The sequence below is a fragment of the Marmota monax genome, unplaced genomic scaffold (genome assembly GCF_021218885.2).
Source record: "Marmota monax isolate L192 unplaced genomic scaffold, Marmota_monax_Labrador192_F-V1.1 WCK01_AAM20220418_F8-fsc00036, whole genome shotgun sequence".
Lineage (NCBI taxonomy): Eukaryota > Metazoa > Chordata > Mammalia > Rodentia > Sciuridae > Marmota > Marmota monax.
Genome location: NW_026694491.1, coordinates 4,340,713 through 4,358,994, shown reverse-complemented (window position 1 = coordinate 4,358,994; position 18,282 = coordinate 4,340,713). Strand labels below are relative to the sequence as shown.

At 37.1% G+C, this 18,282-nt stretch overlaps 2 protein-coding genes across 2 annotated transcripts in view; one reads left to right on the top strand and one right to left on the bottom strand.

Moving 5' to 3' along the window:
- The first annotated feature begins 477 nt into the window (after positions 1-477).
- Snrpf (small nuclear ribonucleoprotein polypeptide F) lies at positions 478-7,811 on the top strand. The gene is made up of 6 exons (XM_046419278.1): positions 478-585; positions 626-754; positions 974-1,351; positions 2,928-3,053; positions 7,046-7,110; positions 7,682-7,811. Exons 1-6 carry the CDS (start codon positions 478-480, stop codon positions 7,746-7,748), a joined length of 873 nt encoding a protein of 290 aa, XP_046275234.1. The 3' UTR covers positions 7,749-7,811.
- A 749-nt stretch (positions 7,812-8,560) lies between these two features.
- The window catches only part of Ccdc38 (coiled-coil domain containing 38), a 40,395-nt gene continuing 30,673 nt past the window's right edge, over positions 8,561-18,282 (bottom strand). Inside the window, exons 10-14 of the mRNA XM_046419277.2 lie at positions 17,548-17,699; positions 16,341-16,476; positions 11,748-11,953; positions 9,578-9,671; positions 8,561-8,910 (exon numbers count right to left, since the gene is read on the bottom strand). Coding sequence (XP_046275233.1) covers positions 8,797-8,910; positions 9,578-9,671; positions 11,748-11,953; positions 16,341-16,476; positions 17,548-17,699 — 702 coding nt within the window. The 3' untranslated portion in view covers positions 8,561-8,796. The remainder of the gene's footprint in view (positions 8,911-9,577; positions 9,672-11,747; positions 11,954-16,340; positions 16,477-17,547; positions 17,700-18,282) is intronic.

Sequence of the window (18,282 nt, the reverse complement as noted above, 5' to 3'; positions counted from 1 at the left end):
AAATTACATGAAACATCCTAACAGAACATGGGAGAACATGTTTTGGTTCCCTTTTCCTCAGAAAGGTTTCCAAACTGTTGTGGAAGAGTAGGCACTAAAATCCATAAAAAGGCTGAAGATTTATGAATGACTGACACTAAGAGAAAAATCCACTGAACCTTGGGGTAAACATTTTCAAAAACTGGTGTAGACTAAAAATTACTGTGTCTTGTCAGTCTTCTTCAAAATTAATACGGACAATACTAAAATAACAACACCTACTGAGCCCTTAGCCCAGCAGTTTTAATCACCTTTACATTATCTAATTTTCACAACACTTTAAGGATGGCATTACTTTTTAGAGCCAGGATACAGCTGAGGAACAAAACCTCAGGGGGTTAGGACACTACCCAACACGTTGCCTCCAAACTCTTTCTGCTCTGTAATGCCTCGGGGAAAAAACACTGACGGCTCACTGCTAAATCTATCTCCTTAAAGATGCAAAAAAGCGATAGTCCCCCAAGGCAGCGTTCTCCAAGAATGGCACTGCGTTTCAGATCAAGTGAGTCAATTGCCCGAAACACTAAGATTATGGGAAAGACAAAAGTAATTGATACCTTACTCCTGGTAGTGCAATATTCCCCAGGTCCTTAATTACAAACGCAGGTCCACAGACCGAGCCGGCTCTCAGCTGGCGACGCAAAAGAACCACCAGGAGCCAGTCACACCGCGTTCTAGACTCGTCTACAACCAAGACAGTGCCCGACCCTCCTCGGTGCGTCTCACCTCCGCTTTTCTAGTCTTGCTCCTCCCACCTTAAAAATGGCCAAATGGGCATTCTAGTGTGGAGAACTTTCGGGGAGACGGAGGGCCGTGGCAGAGGCGCCCCGCAACACACGGATTCTGGGGGAGATAAAGAAGGAACTGCGAGCCCGGAACTAGCTCTCGGTGGTAAAAGGACAGAGTAAGCCGTCATTAGCTCAGCTGACGAGAGATCACGTCCGCTCCACGGGGAGCACAGCACCTCCCAGCCGCCCACTCCAGGCAGGGTCGCCAACGCGAACGCCCAGCGGTCTCCAGGACCCAGCCCTGCAGAATTCCACTCGGCTCTCCACCGGCCACCGACGCCTCGCCGCAGGTTGCTAGGAGACACTGCCCCCGCCACCTCCTCCAATCAGCACGCATTTCTTTTCGTCCAATCAGAGCAGCCGGGAGGACCGTGGTGAGAGGTGAAAGGTTGCGATGCTATTTGGCGGCCATTTCTCCCGGAGCTCCGTGGTTCGGGCACTCGGTTAGCTGCTCCAGTCACGAGGGACGGGTTACAGCTGGGTCGGCGGCGAGTCGCCAGCAGCATTCGCCGGTATTCGCGATGGTAAGGAGCAAGAAAACTGCCCGAGAGGGAGGGCGATCAGCCTCGCCGGGCCTGGTGGTGCTTCGCGCGCTTTCCATTCATCCGCGTGAGGCTCCGCGCACCGGGTTGCCCGCTTTTTCTCCCTGCTCTGGGGTGCAGATGCACGCCCTCCTTCCTATGCCCTTCCCCCACGAGATCCCCTGCCTCCTCCTGCCCCTTTGCATCCCGGTGTGAGCTATTCTGGTTGGTTGGGATTACAGGGTCCCGGTAAAACGGAAGCGGGTTTTTACTTCTCACCTGCAATACCCCGGAATCCGCTTTCATTCCTTGATACTGGGAATCCCAGTCTGTGCAGAAAAATATAGTTGCAGTTAAAGTAAGCGCTAAGAAGGAAGCAGACAGAATGCTTTGAGTGGTTACATTGGCTGGTCAGGAGTGGCCTCCTTAGAAGGTGAAATTTAACCTGGATAGCAGGAGGAAGAGTGTGCCAAGCACAGGGAAAAGGAGCATAGGCACTACGGCCTGAATGCAAGCTTGACCAAGTAGAAGAACTGACAGAAAGCTACCATTAACAACAAGAATAAGATTATATTAAGAGGTTGGATTCCACTCCGAGAGCAATTGGAAGTCATTGAAGCATTTTAAACAGAGATACATTGTTTGATATATGCTTTTAAAATACTGACTTCATGAATATTAAATTGGAGACCCTTTAGTAGGTTACTGCGCAGGTCCTCTGAGATCACGCTGAACCTGAGGGGTTTAGGAGCTAGGTTTTATGGAGATGATGGATAAAATGATGAGATGCTGTCTGAGGTCACTGGGAGTACTAGTGGTTTGTAGAATAAGTGAACTTTAAAGCGATTGCATTAAGAAACACTACTAAAGATAGAAAGTCAAATTAGCTCTCAGAATTAAAGTGAAAGGCTATCAAGCACAATCTGCCCCCTCGCTTTCTTCTGAAGTCTTGTATTGGGAGCTTTCACTGACAATACCATATTCTTATGTCTTCTTGAGATTAGCTTGTTTGACTTCCCTACTTTTACAAAGGTGGCCTTCCTTGTCTGGAACAGGACTTTTTCCCCCTGGAAATAACCTCATAACTTATTCTGGGCACCCTTTACATTTCTTTTCATCCCTGGATTGGTTTGGTACCCTTGTGCACAACATTGCAGTATTGCAATATATATAAATTTATGAATGATTTATGTATATGTAGGGCACATTGCAATATGCAATATAACTGTTTATCTTTACCACCACCACCCCCCCCCCCAAGAGGGCAGGGACTCTGTCTTTGTGTGTGTTTAGTGCTGTTACTTTGTTTCTTTAGAGCTTGGAACAGGAATATTGCAGGTATTCATTGTTTCTTAAGCACCTAATGAATATTTTTATTTGATGATTTGAAGGTGAAATTGGCTAACTGGATATTTAAATTTTCCTTATGCTTTTCAATAAATACAAATGAAAATAGGAATTCAAGAGTCTGCTTCATGTGGATATATGAAATATTGATAATTTGTAGAGTAGATGATGGAAGCTGAGCTAAGGGAAAAGAATCAGTTAAATCTTTTTTTTGTTGTTGTTCTTTGCACAGAGTTTACCCCTCAATCCCAAACCTTTCCTCAATGGATTAACAGGAAAGCCAGTGATGGTGAAACTCAAGTGGGGAATGGAATACAAGGGCTACCTGGTATCTGTAGATGGCTATATGAACATGCAGGTAAGCTAAAGAGTTATAAAGTTCATAAAATTTTATTTATAATTTTCTTTGCCTTATTTCTCAAGAAGTTTCTAAATTTCTTTGCCTTATTTCTGATGTGACTAATAAGAGTACTTACAATTAAGTCGACAAACATAAGCAAAATTCAAGAATAAAATAAAGGTTAGGGAGAATGTCTGTGATATACTAGGTGAAAGACATGGGATTAAATCAAAATTCAGCCACAGATTTTACTCTTAATAGTTACAAAGTGAGAAGCACTTTGATATTTGAATCAATACTATTAGGGAAGCACACTAGTTTACTTTAGGAAGCAAAATTTTTCAGCTCTGAAATAAAATTTTAAAGTGAAATTCTTGAATCTTTTAATAAGGGCTAAAGGCACAACACCAAAGTAAACCAATAAAAGCACTTCTTCATTGAAAATATAGATCAGCCAGGGGAATTGATAACCTGAATACTTGTCTGTTAAATTATTTTCCATAAATGATTTAACCAGGGTTTTGTTTTTTTGGGGTTTTTTTGTAATTTAATTTTTTTAAAATATTTTTTTAGCTGTTGATGGACCATTATTTTATTCATTTACTTGTATGCAGTGCTGAGAATCTAACCTAGTGCTTCTCACATGCTAAGCAAGTACTCTACCACTGAGCCACAACCCCAATTAATTTTTTAATTGCAGTAAAATATATATTAGAAATTAGCCATTTAAAGCATTTTCAAATATATAATCAAGTGGCATTAAATACATTCATTGTTATATAGCTATCACCATCATCTATATCTAGGACTTTTTCATCTATACCCGTTAAAAAAATAACCCGTCATTCCTCTGTCCCCCTGCCCAGCCCCTGCTAACCACTGTCTTTATACAATTTAGTCAGCCCTCTGTATCTCTGGGTTCCATATCTATGTTTGCAGATTCAGTCAACTGCAGATTGAACATATTTTAGGGGAAAATTGAGTCTGTACTGATTATGTACAGACATTTTTCCTTGTCATTATTCCACAAAAAAACAGAGTATAATAACTATTTACATTGTGTGAGGTATTATAAGTAATCTGGAGGTGACTTAAGGTATATGTAAGATATGCAGAATATATGGAGGATATGCATGTTATATGCAAATTCTAAGCTTATGTATGGGACTTAGGCATCCTCAGATCTGTGGCAGGTGGATTCTGGAACCACCTCTGTAGATTCCAAGGGACAAAAGTATTTGTCATTTTCTGTTTGGCTTGTTTCATTTAGCTTAATACATTTTTTGTGACTAATAGTCCACTGTATGGATATATCACATTTTAATTCTCTGACCTATAGATGGATACCTCGGATATTTTCACCTTTAGCTGTTTTGAACTGTGAACTGGATGTATAAATATCTGTTCAAGTCTTGTTTTTTTGGGTACACATCCAGAAGTGGAATTTATGTTTAATTTCTAGAGGAATTACCATATTGTTTTCCACAGCAGCTGCATGCATGGTTTTGCATTCTTATCAGCTCTGTATAGGGGTTTGAGTTTATCCATATCCTTGCCACCTATTAATTTTATGAGGTTTATTTTGTGTGTGTGTGTATACACTAATATGCATATTTGTATATGTACATTTATATGTATATATATATATGTGTGTGTTCATCTATAGCTATCTTAATGGATATGAAATGATTTATCATTATGATTTGCATTTCTTTTTGGGCACTTTTTCATTTGTTTATTGGCCTTTGTTTATCCTTGGAGAAATGCCTAATTGTGTCTTTTGCCCATCTTAATTATTTTTTATTTTTGGTCATGTTATTTAGCTGTAGTTTCCAACAAGGTTTTTGAATGTTTCTTAGATGTGGTGAGTCTAAGTACTAAGCCACATCCCCAACCCTAAGTATTCTATTCTTATAAATAGTCCTAGCAGGAGTACTTAGGTAGGCAGAGCTAAGGTTTTCCTTAAACGTATACCATCTGAATAGGTGATGGTAAGAGCCTCAGAGTTCTTATAGGGCATGATTTGGTCTGGAAAACTCTTGAAACGGAAGTCATTTACCAAAGCTATAGAAAAGTCCAAAAAGCATACCCATTATAATGAAACATTCTGGAATTAGTGATGTTTGTTGCACAACTTTGTGAATATACCGAAAACAACTGAGTTGTACAATTTAAAAGAGTGTTTTATGTTACGGAAACTATACTCATTAGAAAAGAAGAATAAATAATATCATCATTTAATATTTGGTCTTGGACTTAATGTAGCTTCCTAGTAAGCCTGCTAGAAACATGAATCTGAACCATGTTGATATCAGCTTTTGAGTTTATTCACTCACTAAAAATTTTATTGAGTACCCATTATTTTTCTGATATTGTAAATGAACCAATAAATAAAACAAAGTCCCTATTCTGAAAAGTTTGTTTTAGTGGTGAGAGATGATAATGTAATATAATATCAGGTATTATAGACACTATAAAGAAAAAGCAGAAAAAGGGTGACAGAGCATGCCATGTTAGATAGGATAGTGTCTCTGGGGAAGTGAATGAAGCCAAGATCAGAATTAGCAACTCAAATAGCTAGGGAAAGAGCATCCCAGTTTGAGCCAAGAGCAAATCTCCTGTGGGCAAGGGTGTGTTTGTTGTATTCAAAGTACAGTAATAATGTCAGAGCAGAGAAAGAAAGTTAGGTTGGAATAGTAGCAATGGAGAGCCTTGTAAGCAGCGGTAAGAGCTTTGAATTTACTAAATGATGAAAAGCCTTTGGAGCATTGTTGTGTAATATAGAAACTAAATGTTGGAGAATATGCTAAAAATAATCATCTTTTTAAAAAATTGCTCTCAATATTTTGGGGGGAGGGTACTAGGGATTGAACTCAGGGGCACTCGACCACTGAACCACATCCCCAACCCTATTTTATATTTTATTTAGAGACAACATCTCACTAAGTTGCTTAGCACTGTGCTTTTGTTGAGGCTTGCTTTGAACTCACGATCCTCCTGCTTCCCCATCCTCTGGGATTACAGGCAGGTGCCACCATACCCAGAGCTCTTAATTATTTCTGATAACTGTTATGTGTAAATGAATTGTCTCAACAGCCATATGGTTCAAATGAAACCATATTCTCTGAGTACAGGGGGTTATTTGTTGCTTTTTGTTTTCTACAAGAGAGGCAGTAATATCTAGCAATAGGATTACTTCATTAAAATGTCTTAAATCCCTTGTTACATATTCTCTTAAAACCCTATTTTTCTTTCCCTTGCCCACTTGTAGAGGAAACTACTTCTCTCTGTTCTTATTCCTTTTGTGAGCTTTAGTTGGCCCTGGTGGTGATTTTTTTTTTTTTTTTAATTACAAGTGAAGTATATAACCTATAAGTAGAAAAAAAAATCTAAAAATTTTGATTTAAAATTAGAAATATGAGTTCCCTGAAATAACTGCAAAGGTCATTCCTAATTCAACTCTTTAATCTCAACAACTTGTTTTTCCCTGTTTACTAGTAAATAAATTATTTTCAAAATTCTTACTCAATTCTTTGATTATATTAACCACAGCATTTGTATACCCATTTGAACATCTCAGTATGATTTATAATGTTATTACTCTGAGAAAAGTTAATGTCTGCTACTTTAGAACTGAATTTTCTGAAAACTTATAAATTACAACTTATAAATTGGAGAGTGCCTTCTTTGATTATACTCTTTTGATATTTAATAGAAAGAAAGAAATAGGAAGAAATACTACATAACTTGAAAGTTTTAACAACTTCTGTTGAAACAAGCTTTATTACATATTAGTTCCACATTCATGAATGTTAATTTTATTGACTGTTTATAGAGAAACCAAAAAGTACAGTAGTGATAAAAAGGCCATCTTCTAATTATTAATTATAGGTAAATTTGAGTTGTTGGCATAGAAAGGTCTCAGTTAATAAGTTCTCTCACCAGTATTAGGTGTGTTACAGTGTTTTCCTCCTATGCAACTAAACTAATATATTTCTTTTTATTTAAAGCTTGCAAATACAGAAGAGTACATAGATGGAGCATTGTCTGGACATCTTGGTGAAGTTTTAATAAGGTAATAAACAGCAGTAGTATATGTAAGGAGTTGGTGGTGAGCATTAGAATTAGCACCTCAATTTGAATTACTTTGTTTTAATCACTTAATTTAACATAATATTCTACAACTAGACTTTGATATTGTTAAAATTTGTCAAAGGTAAGATTTAAATACTTCAGAGCTATTCATCCTCAAGTTTTTTCTAGTGTTAATATTACATTTACTGGCTCATAGATGTAATCTTTTTCATTGACTTTAGTTGCAGGAACTTAGTTTTGAATTTTAGTTAAGTCTGGTTGCTAAAAGATTTTTGGTGTACTCATTTTCTAGTACTAGCAAGCCTCCAAATTCTAGTAATTATTTTATGAAAATGTCATTAAGACAAACACATGGTAAAAAAATAAGTACCATAATTAAGCAGGCTTTTTAACAAATCTAAGTGAAACTTTTTTTTTTTTTTTTTTAAGAGCAAGAATCATAGTAAGTAAATTTAGCATGCAGTATTTTCATAATGAAAAAATCTAGCAACAGTATTTCAGATCATACAATTTTTGGTTGAAATGACTAAATGAACTGTTTCTATTTACAGGTGTAATAATGTCCTTTATATCAGAGGTGTTGAAGAAGAGGAAGAAGATGGGGAGATGAGAGAATAGCACCTTTCATGGGGATTTCTTTATATATATTTCTAGACAATAAAGACTTGTTTTTGTTTTTCAGCTTGACTTGTGAACTATTTATATGCAGATATTTACATGCATAGCTCAAATGTTGAAATAGTTGAAAGTTGATTCACAGAACTAATGCTTTAAAAAGCCACCAAACTTTATATTCCAAGTTGGTTTTCTTCTATAAGCCCAATGCTATTTTTTTTCTATAAGGGATAATTATTTATATACTTCAGAATTTTTTATGAAAGTGAATTTCAGCCCTTTTCTTGTTATATATTAACGGACCTTTTAAAGCAAAGTTTTTGAGCCACTTAACGTGTAAAGTTAAACATTTTCTTAATATAGACTATTATTTAATAAAACAGTGTTAATTCTGTATCAATGTAAGCTAAATAATGCACATATTATAGCTGAACTTGAAACATCGTCTGAAAATTACAATGAATGGAGATAGGGCACAACAGAAATCGTGATCTGACATTTAGGTGGGAGGCATATGCTTTGTTCATTTAAGAGAATAAAGTTTTCTGAACAGAAATTCATATGAAACAAAAAATCAGCCTCATGGTTATATTCTGAGACCATAATCTAGTAGATTTCTCTTAAGTTTTAAACCCCTCAAAACTTCTCATTTGTTTTAGTTTTACATTGTTAAATGTATATTCTGTAGTAATAACAGTATGCTATGTGCTTCCCCATAGATATGTTGAGAAAATACATCATTTAAATTCTCATTTTGTCAGAAACGAGCCATTATTATACTTTAATAGTAATTCAACTAACTAATTTGGGATATGTATCCTCAACTGAGACCATTCAAAATATAGATATAAATGTTTAGCTATATAAAACAATGTGAATAATAAAAAGCTACAAAAATTCTCATTCCTACTACCATATCCTATAGAATGTGACCCTACCTTCCTTGAATTGATTAGGACATTATGTGGGACAAGATTTGCCATTAATGAAAGCCAAAATCTATAAAATTTATGTAAAACATTCTGGTAATAAAATGTCTTACTGCTCCTATTCAACCAAAAAAATATTCTTCCTCCAGTGATTTTGTTCTTGTATCTTTGATGAAAATTAGATCATGTTTGCTACCAGATGGAGGTTGTGAACGAAAGGTAAGTCGTCTTCCCATCTGAAACAAAAGAAAAACTACTTAATGTTCTGTAGCATAACCATTTTCTGTTGGAATATGTAAAATGCTAATATAAACTAGATTTATATTGGAATCATGGAATACTGTGGTTTAAAATGCTAAATAATCATAGTTAAAAGGCATTCATAACATAGTGGATGTTCAGCATATTAGGCAAAGTTAGTAGCAGAATGCAGAAGTCAAAGTGATAAGGATTTATAGGGAGTGGGAAGATTTGGGTAAAGCCATCAAACAGCATGTGGTTCCAATATGGCCATCCTAGAAAAAGTACCATGTTGGAGGCCAACATTTCATTTTTAACTAAGTGCCACAGCACTTCATGCTTCCTCTGTGGTTAGACAAGATTGCTTTCTTGCCCATCATTTAGAAATCTTTTTGAACAAAAATTTCAGAAAACTGTGTGCTATCTTCTTAAACACCAGTGTTATTGCTGGTTTTTGGAGATGTTACCACCAGGAGAGGTTTAGGGAAAATTTGAGTTCTAAAAAATAACAACCAGAGTGAGATGAATTGAAACTGAGAGCAAGAAAGGTAATTTCACTGGAATTCAGCCTGGATAAATTAGAAGAGTAAGGTATTTTATTTTTGTACCACAGAGGCATTCACGTACTGATACAGCTGGACTTGTTAACAGCAAAACACAAACCTTTTTCTTTGGTTGTGCTACAGCTCTTTCCAGAGCAGCTTTTAGCCTTTCTTCTTGGTACTTTTGTTTTTCTCTCATTTTCTCTTCACGCAACCTGTCACAGGAAGGGAAGAACATTCTTGCATAAAGTACTCTAAAGTCCACAGAAAGTAAAGATATATACATAATTACTATTTGGCAATGAATTGTCTAAATATGAGATTCCCATAGAATGACTTTTGGCGGGCTAGGGTTGTGGCTCAGTGGTAGAGCCCTTTCCTTGCACTTGTGAGGCACTGGGTTCTGTTCTCAGCACCACATATAAATAAATGAATAAAATAAAGGTCCATCAACAACTACCAATAAAAAAAAGATGGCTTTTGAATGTTCAGGTAGATATGAAGAAGAAATCCTATTTACAAGTGGGAAGAAATTCCATTTCCTCATTTTGGAACAAGTAAAATCTACCTAGACCTTGGTCTAAAAGCCAAGCATTCTCAGCATTCCACTATTATTGCAGCACTTTCTGAACCATAGCCACTTAAATTAACTTCCAGCTATCCCTTGTCTATCTTTTAAAACCTTTTTACTTAAGTATAACATCAAGAAGACTATATAGATCACAAGTGTATATAATTCGATGTACACCACAAAAGTGTGATATTCTTGAAATAAGACCAATAAATGTTATTTATCTTACTCTCTTAGGGTTTTTGTGAGGAAAAATATTCAAATAGAAATAGTCTAGTACACAGCTTGGTGCAGAATAGGCACCAAGTGCTAGTTGCTTTATGAACTTGTATGATTGTATCCAAAGTGTAAGACGATATACTGATATATCTGTATATAAACTTGACATACAAAACACTTTTTAATCCAGAATTGGGTGTTATGCTAGGTACTTTGAAACCATGGAGAAAATCAAGTAAAATCATTATTAATACAAATGAAAATAATTGGAATTTGATTTGTGTATCACTGCTGCAAGTAAGTTGTAATTGCACTTTAAAGAGAATACATTTGCTACTGTAGAGAACATGCATAGTGAGGTCACCTTAGAGAAAGTGATCCTCCATTTAGATTTTCATGTTTGCTTTATAGTCAATAAGATCTCATTAGGTTCACCTTAATATATTCTAGACTTCACTTTTATATGGGAGAAACAATATTCCCCATACACCAGTAATGTAGTACATAGTAGAAAAAAATCTAATATTAATGACTATATTAGAGAGCTTACTATGTGCCAAGCATGTTTGCTGCTTTTGTATGGATTGATTCTCACATCAACCTTGTAAGTACCATTATTACTGCCATTTGACAGATAAACAATCTAAACAGAATATACTGCCTGCCTAATATCGCAACATTGTAAACAGTTGGATCTGAACTGAACCCAACAGCCAGGCTTCATGGCCAATGCTTGGAGTGGTAGTACCATCCTGCCTCCCAGTGTGCTTTTTGCTACATGAACATTATCCCACTTATAAACATTCCTACATGCCACTGTACACAGGCAATATTGCTATAATAATCAATGCATCAACAGTATGTACTTAAAATTCTTATTTAACTTGGTGTAGAAATCTGTAAATAAGCGTGTTTTCCTGAAAGGCCCCAATTGGATAGGGGGTTGAGGGTTTCAGGGACAGGCCTCATGAGGTTGTTTTGAGAAATAAATGAGTTACTGGGTAAGTGTTGGCAGTTATGCACTGAGGGAAACCCTACTTGTGTGGCTGGCTCTGACTTTTTCAAGCAATTCTTTCCTAAATTATCTTCCTATAGTTTTCCAATGAAAGGCTCCTAATTCTGTGCCTTGTGTCCTTTACCACAAGTACAGTTCTTCCACATGACAGCTCTAAAGAAATGTTCAGAGTACTTCCTGTGCAGATCTTCTGTGAAGATTCGTGTTTCCATGCTCAAAGGACCCACTTGCCCATCCCAAACTGTCCCCCGGGGTTCTTTCCTTCATAGTGCTCATTACCATTGGTAATAAGAACTTCTATTTCCTAAGAATTTGTGATGTAAGTGTCTCCCACACCAAATAATAGTTCTGTGAGGTTGGTAAGGCTGGATTTGACCCCTCCAGTGCATCTCTATGTGGCATCCTTGCCATTTGAGATTTGCTCAATGTACGATCCAAGCAAAAGCAGTCTCTCATTAACAATATACTCATAGGCAGTGACTATACTTTTGTCGCCGTTCCTTCTGTTTTATCCTCTCGATTGCATCCACACTTTCTTTGGGGATGGATTCGATGAGGTCGCTCAGTTCCACCAGGCGAGACTCTACTTTGACCAGCTTTTGAACTGCATTCAGGCTGCCAACCTCAGCATCTCCAATGCAGACTTTATATACTTGATTAATTTTTTTACTAAGTGAATCTATCAGTTTTTCCTGAGATTGAAAAGAAAAGAAAGCAGGAAACATCACATCACTATTTGGTTGCTCATTTGATAAAATCAAATTCCATTTTACTATGTTACAATGAAAAATCCTTCATATACCAGTATGTATATCTTTCTATTCTTTATTGGTGTTGGGGACTAAAAGGTATGTTCTACACACCCCAGTCCCTCGATGTTTTCTTTTTATAAAGGAAAATCAGTGAGAAAACGCAGCAAGGATATTTATATCACAATATATAGTCAGATCATCATAGCAACACTTTGGATTTTCTCAAAATACAGTTAGATATAAAAAGTAATCATTCATTTTGCCACATGCATTTTTATTCTATCATTCTATTTTAATGGCTAAAACTATAATCATTCTGACAGTTTATTTGTATATACCTTATCTCCCCCTTCTAGACTGCAAGCAAAGGCAGGAGCAACTTCTTACGCTTACACTTGTATTTAAAACAGCACTGTGCACAGCACTATACACTTAATGTTTGCTGAGTAAATGAATGCATTCTCTCTCGCAAGCAAAACAGATTCCTAGGCTGCTGGCCTACCAGAGCTCTTTTAGGAGATTAATTTCTATGCTTGTCATTGGGAAGCTATTGCCATATTCCAGTCTAAATAAGCTTAGGCCAAACCTTGCTGATCCCTGTACTTCACCACTGTGCCATTTTAACTGTTAGTAGAGATAGATGCTTGAGTTGGTTGGTAACTTGTTTTAGGACCATAAGATAATTGTCCTCCTCCTTCTCCACCATTAACCTGGGACCTCAAGAAACTGCTGGGCAAGGTAAACCACTCTCTGGGTAGCCTCCTGCCCCAAATCTCACTTCTGCTCAAGAAGATGAGAATTACCATAAAGCCAAAAACAAATGACACACTCAAGACAGACGTGGCTCCTAGAGCCCTGGAAAACCCCTCCTGGAAATGCAAGTTCCCTGCACAGCCACCAGCACTGAGGCAAAGAACTGAACTAAATTGGACCTTAACAGCTTGTCTCTCCCACCTCCTAGTTCAGTGATCCCTTCCATGGTCCTGTTTACCATAAAGCTCCTTATTCCCCCCTCTCTAAATACTTCTTATTTATATTTAAAATGATCTTTACAGAAAACTTGGAGAAATACAAATACAAAATGTAAAAGAAGCAAAAAAAGTTCTGTTTTCCATAAAGTCCCCTTTTCCCCTCTCTCTAAAATAATGTTTCCTGTTTATATAACAGCACATTCCATTTAGAAACTTTGGAGACATACAGAAAAATATAAAAGGAAAAAAATAGCTTATTGGGGCTGAAATACTAACCACTGCACATGAACAAACATTCTTGCTGGGGCTGGGGTTGTAGCTCAGTGGTAGAGCATTTGCCTAGCACGTGTGAGGCACTAGGTTCAATCCTCAGCACCACATAAAAATAAATAAAATAAAAGTATTGTGCCTATCTACAACTAAAAATGATATTTTAAAAAATTCTTTGAATATAAATCATTAGAACAAAAAAATGGTATTTTAAAATATATATTGAATATTCGTTTTGAGAAAAAGCAACTTTAATATGAGAATAATGGTTGATGGACATTTCTAAATGAGACCCCCTACAAATTTAAGAAACAGATGGATAGTGACATTTCAGGGTATCTTTTTTCTCTCACTTTTTTTTTTAAGTTCCATTATCAAACAGAAAAAGAAAAGACAAGAAAAAAAGTTCTTAACATAACAAGAACAGCATTAAGAAATAAGAGGGAATGAGATTAAGGAAGATAAATTATATATGAAAAAGAGATTGAGGGCCTGGCCCAACAGATCCAAAGGGCAAAAGAAAGAATAAAGGCAGAAAGGCCAACGGGTGACAAAATGACATGTAAGCCAGATTCCTGGAACTGCCACCAGATGGCAGGCCCAGCACAGAGTACCTTGTAGGAGGACATCGGGGATTGGGGGACAGGAGGTTCCTTGGAAAGCACACTAATGATTTATGCACTTTTAAAATGCTATGTTGTACTTAAATTTTCATTTTAAAAATAAAATTGAATCAAGGAAAAAATGATAGTGGCTTGAGCACAGTTAATTTGGCAGTTTTGAAAGAATAAAATATTCATTTTACAGTTATAGCTCCAAAGTAACTTTAACTTATGAATATCAAAATTAGGTGTGTTGCTTATACCTGTTTCAGCTGGAAAGAAACTTTGTTTATGTTTGTGGTACTGGGGATTGAACCCAGGGCTGCACTACAAGGCAAGCACTTTACCACTGAGCTACATCCTCAGCCCTTTTTATTTTTTATTTTGAGACATGGTCTCATTAAGTTGCTTAGGGACTATGTTGCCTAGGCTGGCCTAGAACTTGTGTTCAGGAGGCTGCCTCAGGCTCCTGAGTAGCTGGGATTACAGGCATGCTACAGGACCCCTGACTGGAAAAAATATTATGTGCTACTATATTTATTCATTGTATTTTGTACATTTTGAGATCTGACAGAATGGGGTTGGAGAAACAGGAGAATTCTAAGGAAGAATTTCCCTTTCAACTTTCCTGTTCTGCCTCCTCTTCCCCACCCCACACTTCTGTCTCTGGGAGACTAGGATTATTAGCCTCATAATAAAATTTGATATGGATGTCAAATTTATACTTGTGACCAAAATGTTATGGATAATCCTAAAGAGTAATTTTCAGACCAATTCTCCCTGCTCTTTCTAGGGATCTGGTTGCCTCAGTGTTGAGAATTGAAAATGCCTCTTTTTTCATAGTTGCCTTCAACTTCGATGGAAAGGGTTGCCTTGGGATGGGGGTGGGGTAGATATCACATTTATCAAACTTTTTGCGTGCCCCTCAGTTTTAGAATTACTTAACCCAGTTGAAGAGTGGAAGTGACCCAAGTGTCCATCAAAAGATGAATGGGGAAACAAAATATGTAGATACAATGGATTATTTTTCAGGCTTAAAAGGAAATGTACATGCTACATGAATGAACCTAGAAAACATTACACAATGAAAAATAAGCTCACACCAAAGGACAGATATTGTGCCTTTCCACTTTATGAGGTCCCTAGAAGTGTCAATTTATAGAGACAAAGGAGAATGGTATTGCCAGGGTCTGGGGAGGGGAGGAATGGGAAGTCAGTGGTTAATGAGTATAGTGTTTCACTTTTGCAAGATGAAAGAATTCTGGAGATTGGTTGTAAAATAGTGGGGATGTACTAAACACTACTGAACTATACATTTAAAAAATTTTTTTGTAGTGTAAATGGACAGAATGCCTTTATTTTATTTGTTTATTTTTATATGGTGCTGAGAATCAAACCCAGTGCCTCACACATACTAGGTGAATGCTCTGCTACTGAGCTACAGCCCCAGCCCGAATTATACATTTTAAAATGGTTAAGATGTTAAATTTTATATTGAAATGATGAAAAATTTCTGAAAATAGTGGTGATAGCTACACAATGAGGATATACTTAGTGCCATTTGTGTTCACACTTAAAAAGGTTAAATGGTGGAGTTTATGTTTATTTTACCACTTAAAAAATGGCTAATAAAAAACAGCATTAAGGAACTGGAAGGTGGCTATCACTACAGCTCTTGCTCTAGCCATGATGACCTCATCTCCCCTTAACTCATGACACTGTAACACCCTCCGGAATGTATGTGTGAAGAAGCCATGAACAGTTTTCACTTCTGTAACCCTGCCCACCTATAGGTTGGGAAGGATAGTCACCTATTTCTGATGCAGTTTCCCCAAATCTACCTGTCTGAAAAATTGATTCATAGCCATAGACATGACATTAGTCCCACGTGTTAGCTTTGACTTTTTTTTTTTTTTTATTTCACTTGAGGTTTTTACAAGGAAACCATTGTGAGATGGAATTTGCTGTGGGTCTCAAAACTAATGGAATCACTCATTCCACAGACACTTATTGAGCATGGACTTTATGGGGACATGGAACTGAGCTAAGGATAATAAGAGGACCCTTGAGGACTTGCAGCCAGTTAGGAGAGATGAACCTGTCAATAAATAAGTGTATATGAGTATGTGTCACAGGTGCTGTGACGATGTGCTGTGATGATGAGCTTTTCTATTCAACACCAGAGAGGCTGAATTCTGTTACAGGCTCAGTGTTGGGCCAATTTTCTATTCCTCTATTAGATACATTTGCTCCTTGAATTGCCACCAAAATGATCACAGGCAGTGAACTACTTTGTTACGTATATGCTCTGACATAAAGAAATGTATCTATAGGGGAAACCTTGATGTCATATTTTGTAATAATTAGAGCAACGTTTTAAGGGAAATTCAATGCCAATTGGAATGATTCCTACCTAGTAAATTGGCTATCATATACTGGCAAGATAATTACAAAATAAAATTACCATAGGATAAGAACAATTACCTGAGCTTCCGAATTAAATTCTCCAAAACTAAAGAGCCTGGACCTCAGTTCCAATTCTGCTGCTTTTTCCTCTTCTCTCACACAGTTAGCCTTAAGCATTTCCTTGTGCTCTACCAGGAAGTCGATGTTGCTATTTCTGTTGCAAAAGAAGAAAGAGCCTGGTCTGTAACTTGTGGGCTGGTGAGATAACCAACAGAGGCTTTGACACTTATTCTGAATCATGTGTCAATATCCTGTGCCTAGCAAGCCAAACTGAAGACTTTGCTGAAGTACACACAGCAAGGTTCAATGAGGAAAAGAAATGCTCATTTAAATGCTGCTTTCCAGAAAGGCATCTTCTCCCCCTCACCTACATTTGTGGTTTTCCTCTGGTCCTACAAATAGAGGGTGGCAGAGCCCAAGCTGTGGTGTCGCCTGCTGTGCAAGGGTCTTCAAACCTGAGACCTTCAGCACAGCTGGGGAGACATGGGAAGAGCAACTCCTGGCTCACCTGTTCTTAGCTTCTTACTTCTGAACAAATACATTTGTTCTGAAGCTAAATGCAGTGTGACCTGTCATTTAAAAAGATTATCATCTTCAGGCCCAGAAAACTGTTCCAAGAAGGTTCTACCTATTTTTATAATAGGTAGATATAAAAGCCTATTCTCTCTGACCTGAAGCTCTTTTTCAAACTGTAATAATATACAATTTTAGGGTAGGAAAGAATTTTGTGAGTTATTACATCTATCTCCCTCTCCTGACATAAATCCCTCTAGAACAGCCCTGACATATTGATAATATACTATGAAATGATACAATATTAAATATTAAATTATTATTAAATTATGTTGAATCACAGCCAGAGAAAATGCATTTATTAGCATCCAAAACATGATTTAATTAAGGAAATGATGGCTGGTCAGATGATAAGGTGAAAACTATACTGGGCAAAATAAGACAGCTGGTACCATTTTAATTGTTTTTGGTGCCCTAAACTATTTTTATTATTAGAAGGAAAAGTACTTTGACAAATGAAAGAAAGTAGGGACAAAATTTTGCAAAAGCCAGTCTGCTCTGTGAAAACACAGCTTCTGCTTTTTATGCCCACTAGTTGAACTACTATGAATAATCCAGCCTAAATCCAAGGAGCCGTGAGGACCAGCCCGCAGGAAGCCTCTGGTCAGGAATTTTAACAGAAATCTAAACCTGCTTGTTTTGAATGACTTACACCTTATCATGTATGACTTTTTCTCTTTTTTTTACATCTTCAAGATTTTCATCTACATCTTGGGAATATTGGACCAAAGTAAGATTCTGCTCTTCCAGTTCTGTGAGGACTTGAAGTAACTCTTCCGGTTCCTTGAAATAAAGCTCTGGCTCCTGACCAAGCAACAACAGATAATAGAATTCACTTACAAAAGTGGCCTCCTCTCCCCCGGCCCCACCACACCCCACTGCTCCCCAGGCCAGGGACCAGTCCTCAACACAGGGCCTCTAGCGGACAGTCAGGAGCCAAACCATGGCGACTGTTCTGATTGTGAGGGAGACACGGGGGGTAGAGAATAGTAGGTGCCTCATGTTATCTCCAAGTGAGAGCTGGGTCTCAGGAAGAGGACATTTGGGTGTTGCGGGAGAGATGAGAGCCATTAGGGAAAGGGAGAGAGGAGGAGGGTCAAGGAAAAAAAGAAGGAGGGATGTAGTAGAAGAGGAGGCCAAGGCCAAGCAAGGGAGAGGAATAGAAGAGAGCAAATGGAGGTTAAGTGAAGGTCACTTTCTTCCCACATTATAATTGTTTTATGTTTTCCAAAATTTTAGGATTAAGTATAGATTACTTTAAGTAAATATTACTTTTTTTAAAGAATAAGTATATATATATAACTTTTAAGTTATATAATAAGTATATATATATATAACTTTTTTTACACAGATGACTTGGATATCTGCACATCCATGTTTAACATTA

What these genes read in the sequence shown, in the direction of transcription:
- Snrpf (XM_046419278.1), top strand. Translation starts at nt 478, where the DNA reads ATGCAAAAAAGCGATAGTCCCCCAAGGCAGCGTTCTCCAAGAATGGCA. An exon ending in ACAGTGCCCGACCCTCCTCG is followed by an intron (nt 755 to 973) that starts GTGCGTCTCACC and finishes AGCTGACGAGAG; the next exon opens with ATCACGTCCGCTCCACGGGG. An exon ending in ATTCGCCGGTATTCGCGATG is followed by an intron (nt 1,352 to 2,927) that starts GTAAGGAGCAAG and finishes TTCTTTGCACAG; the next exon opens with AGTTTACCCCTCAATCCCAA.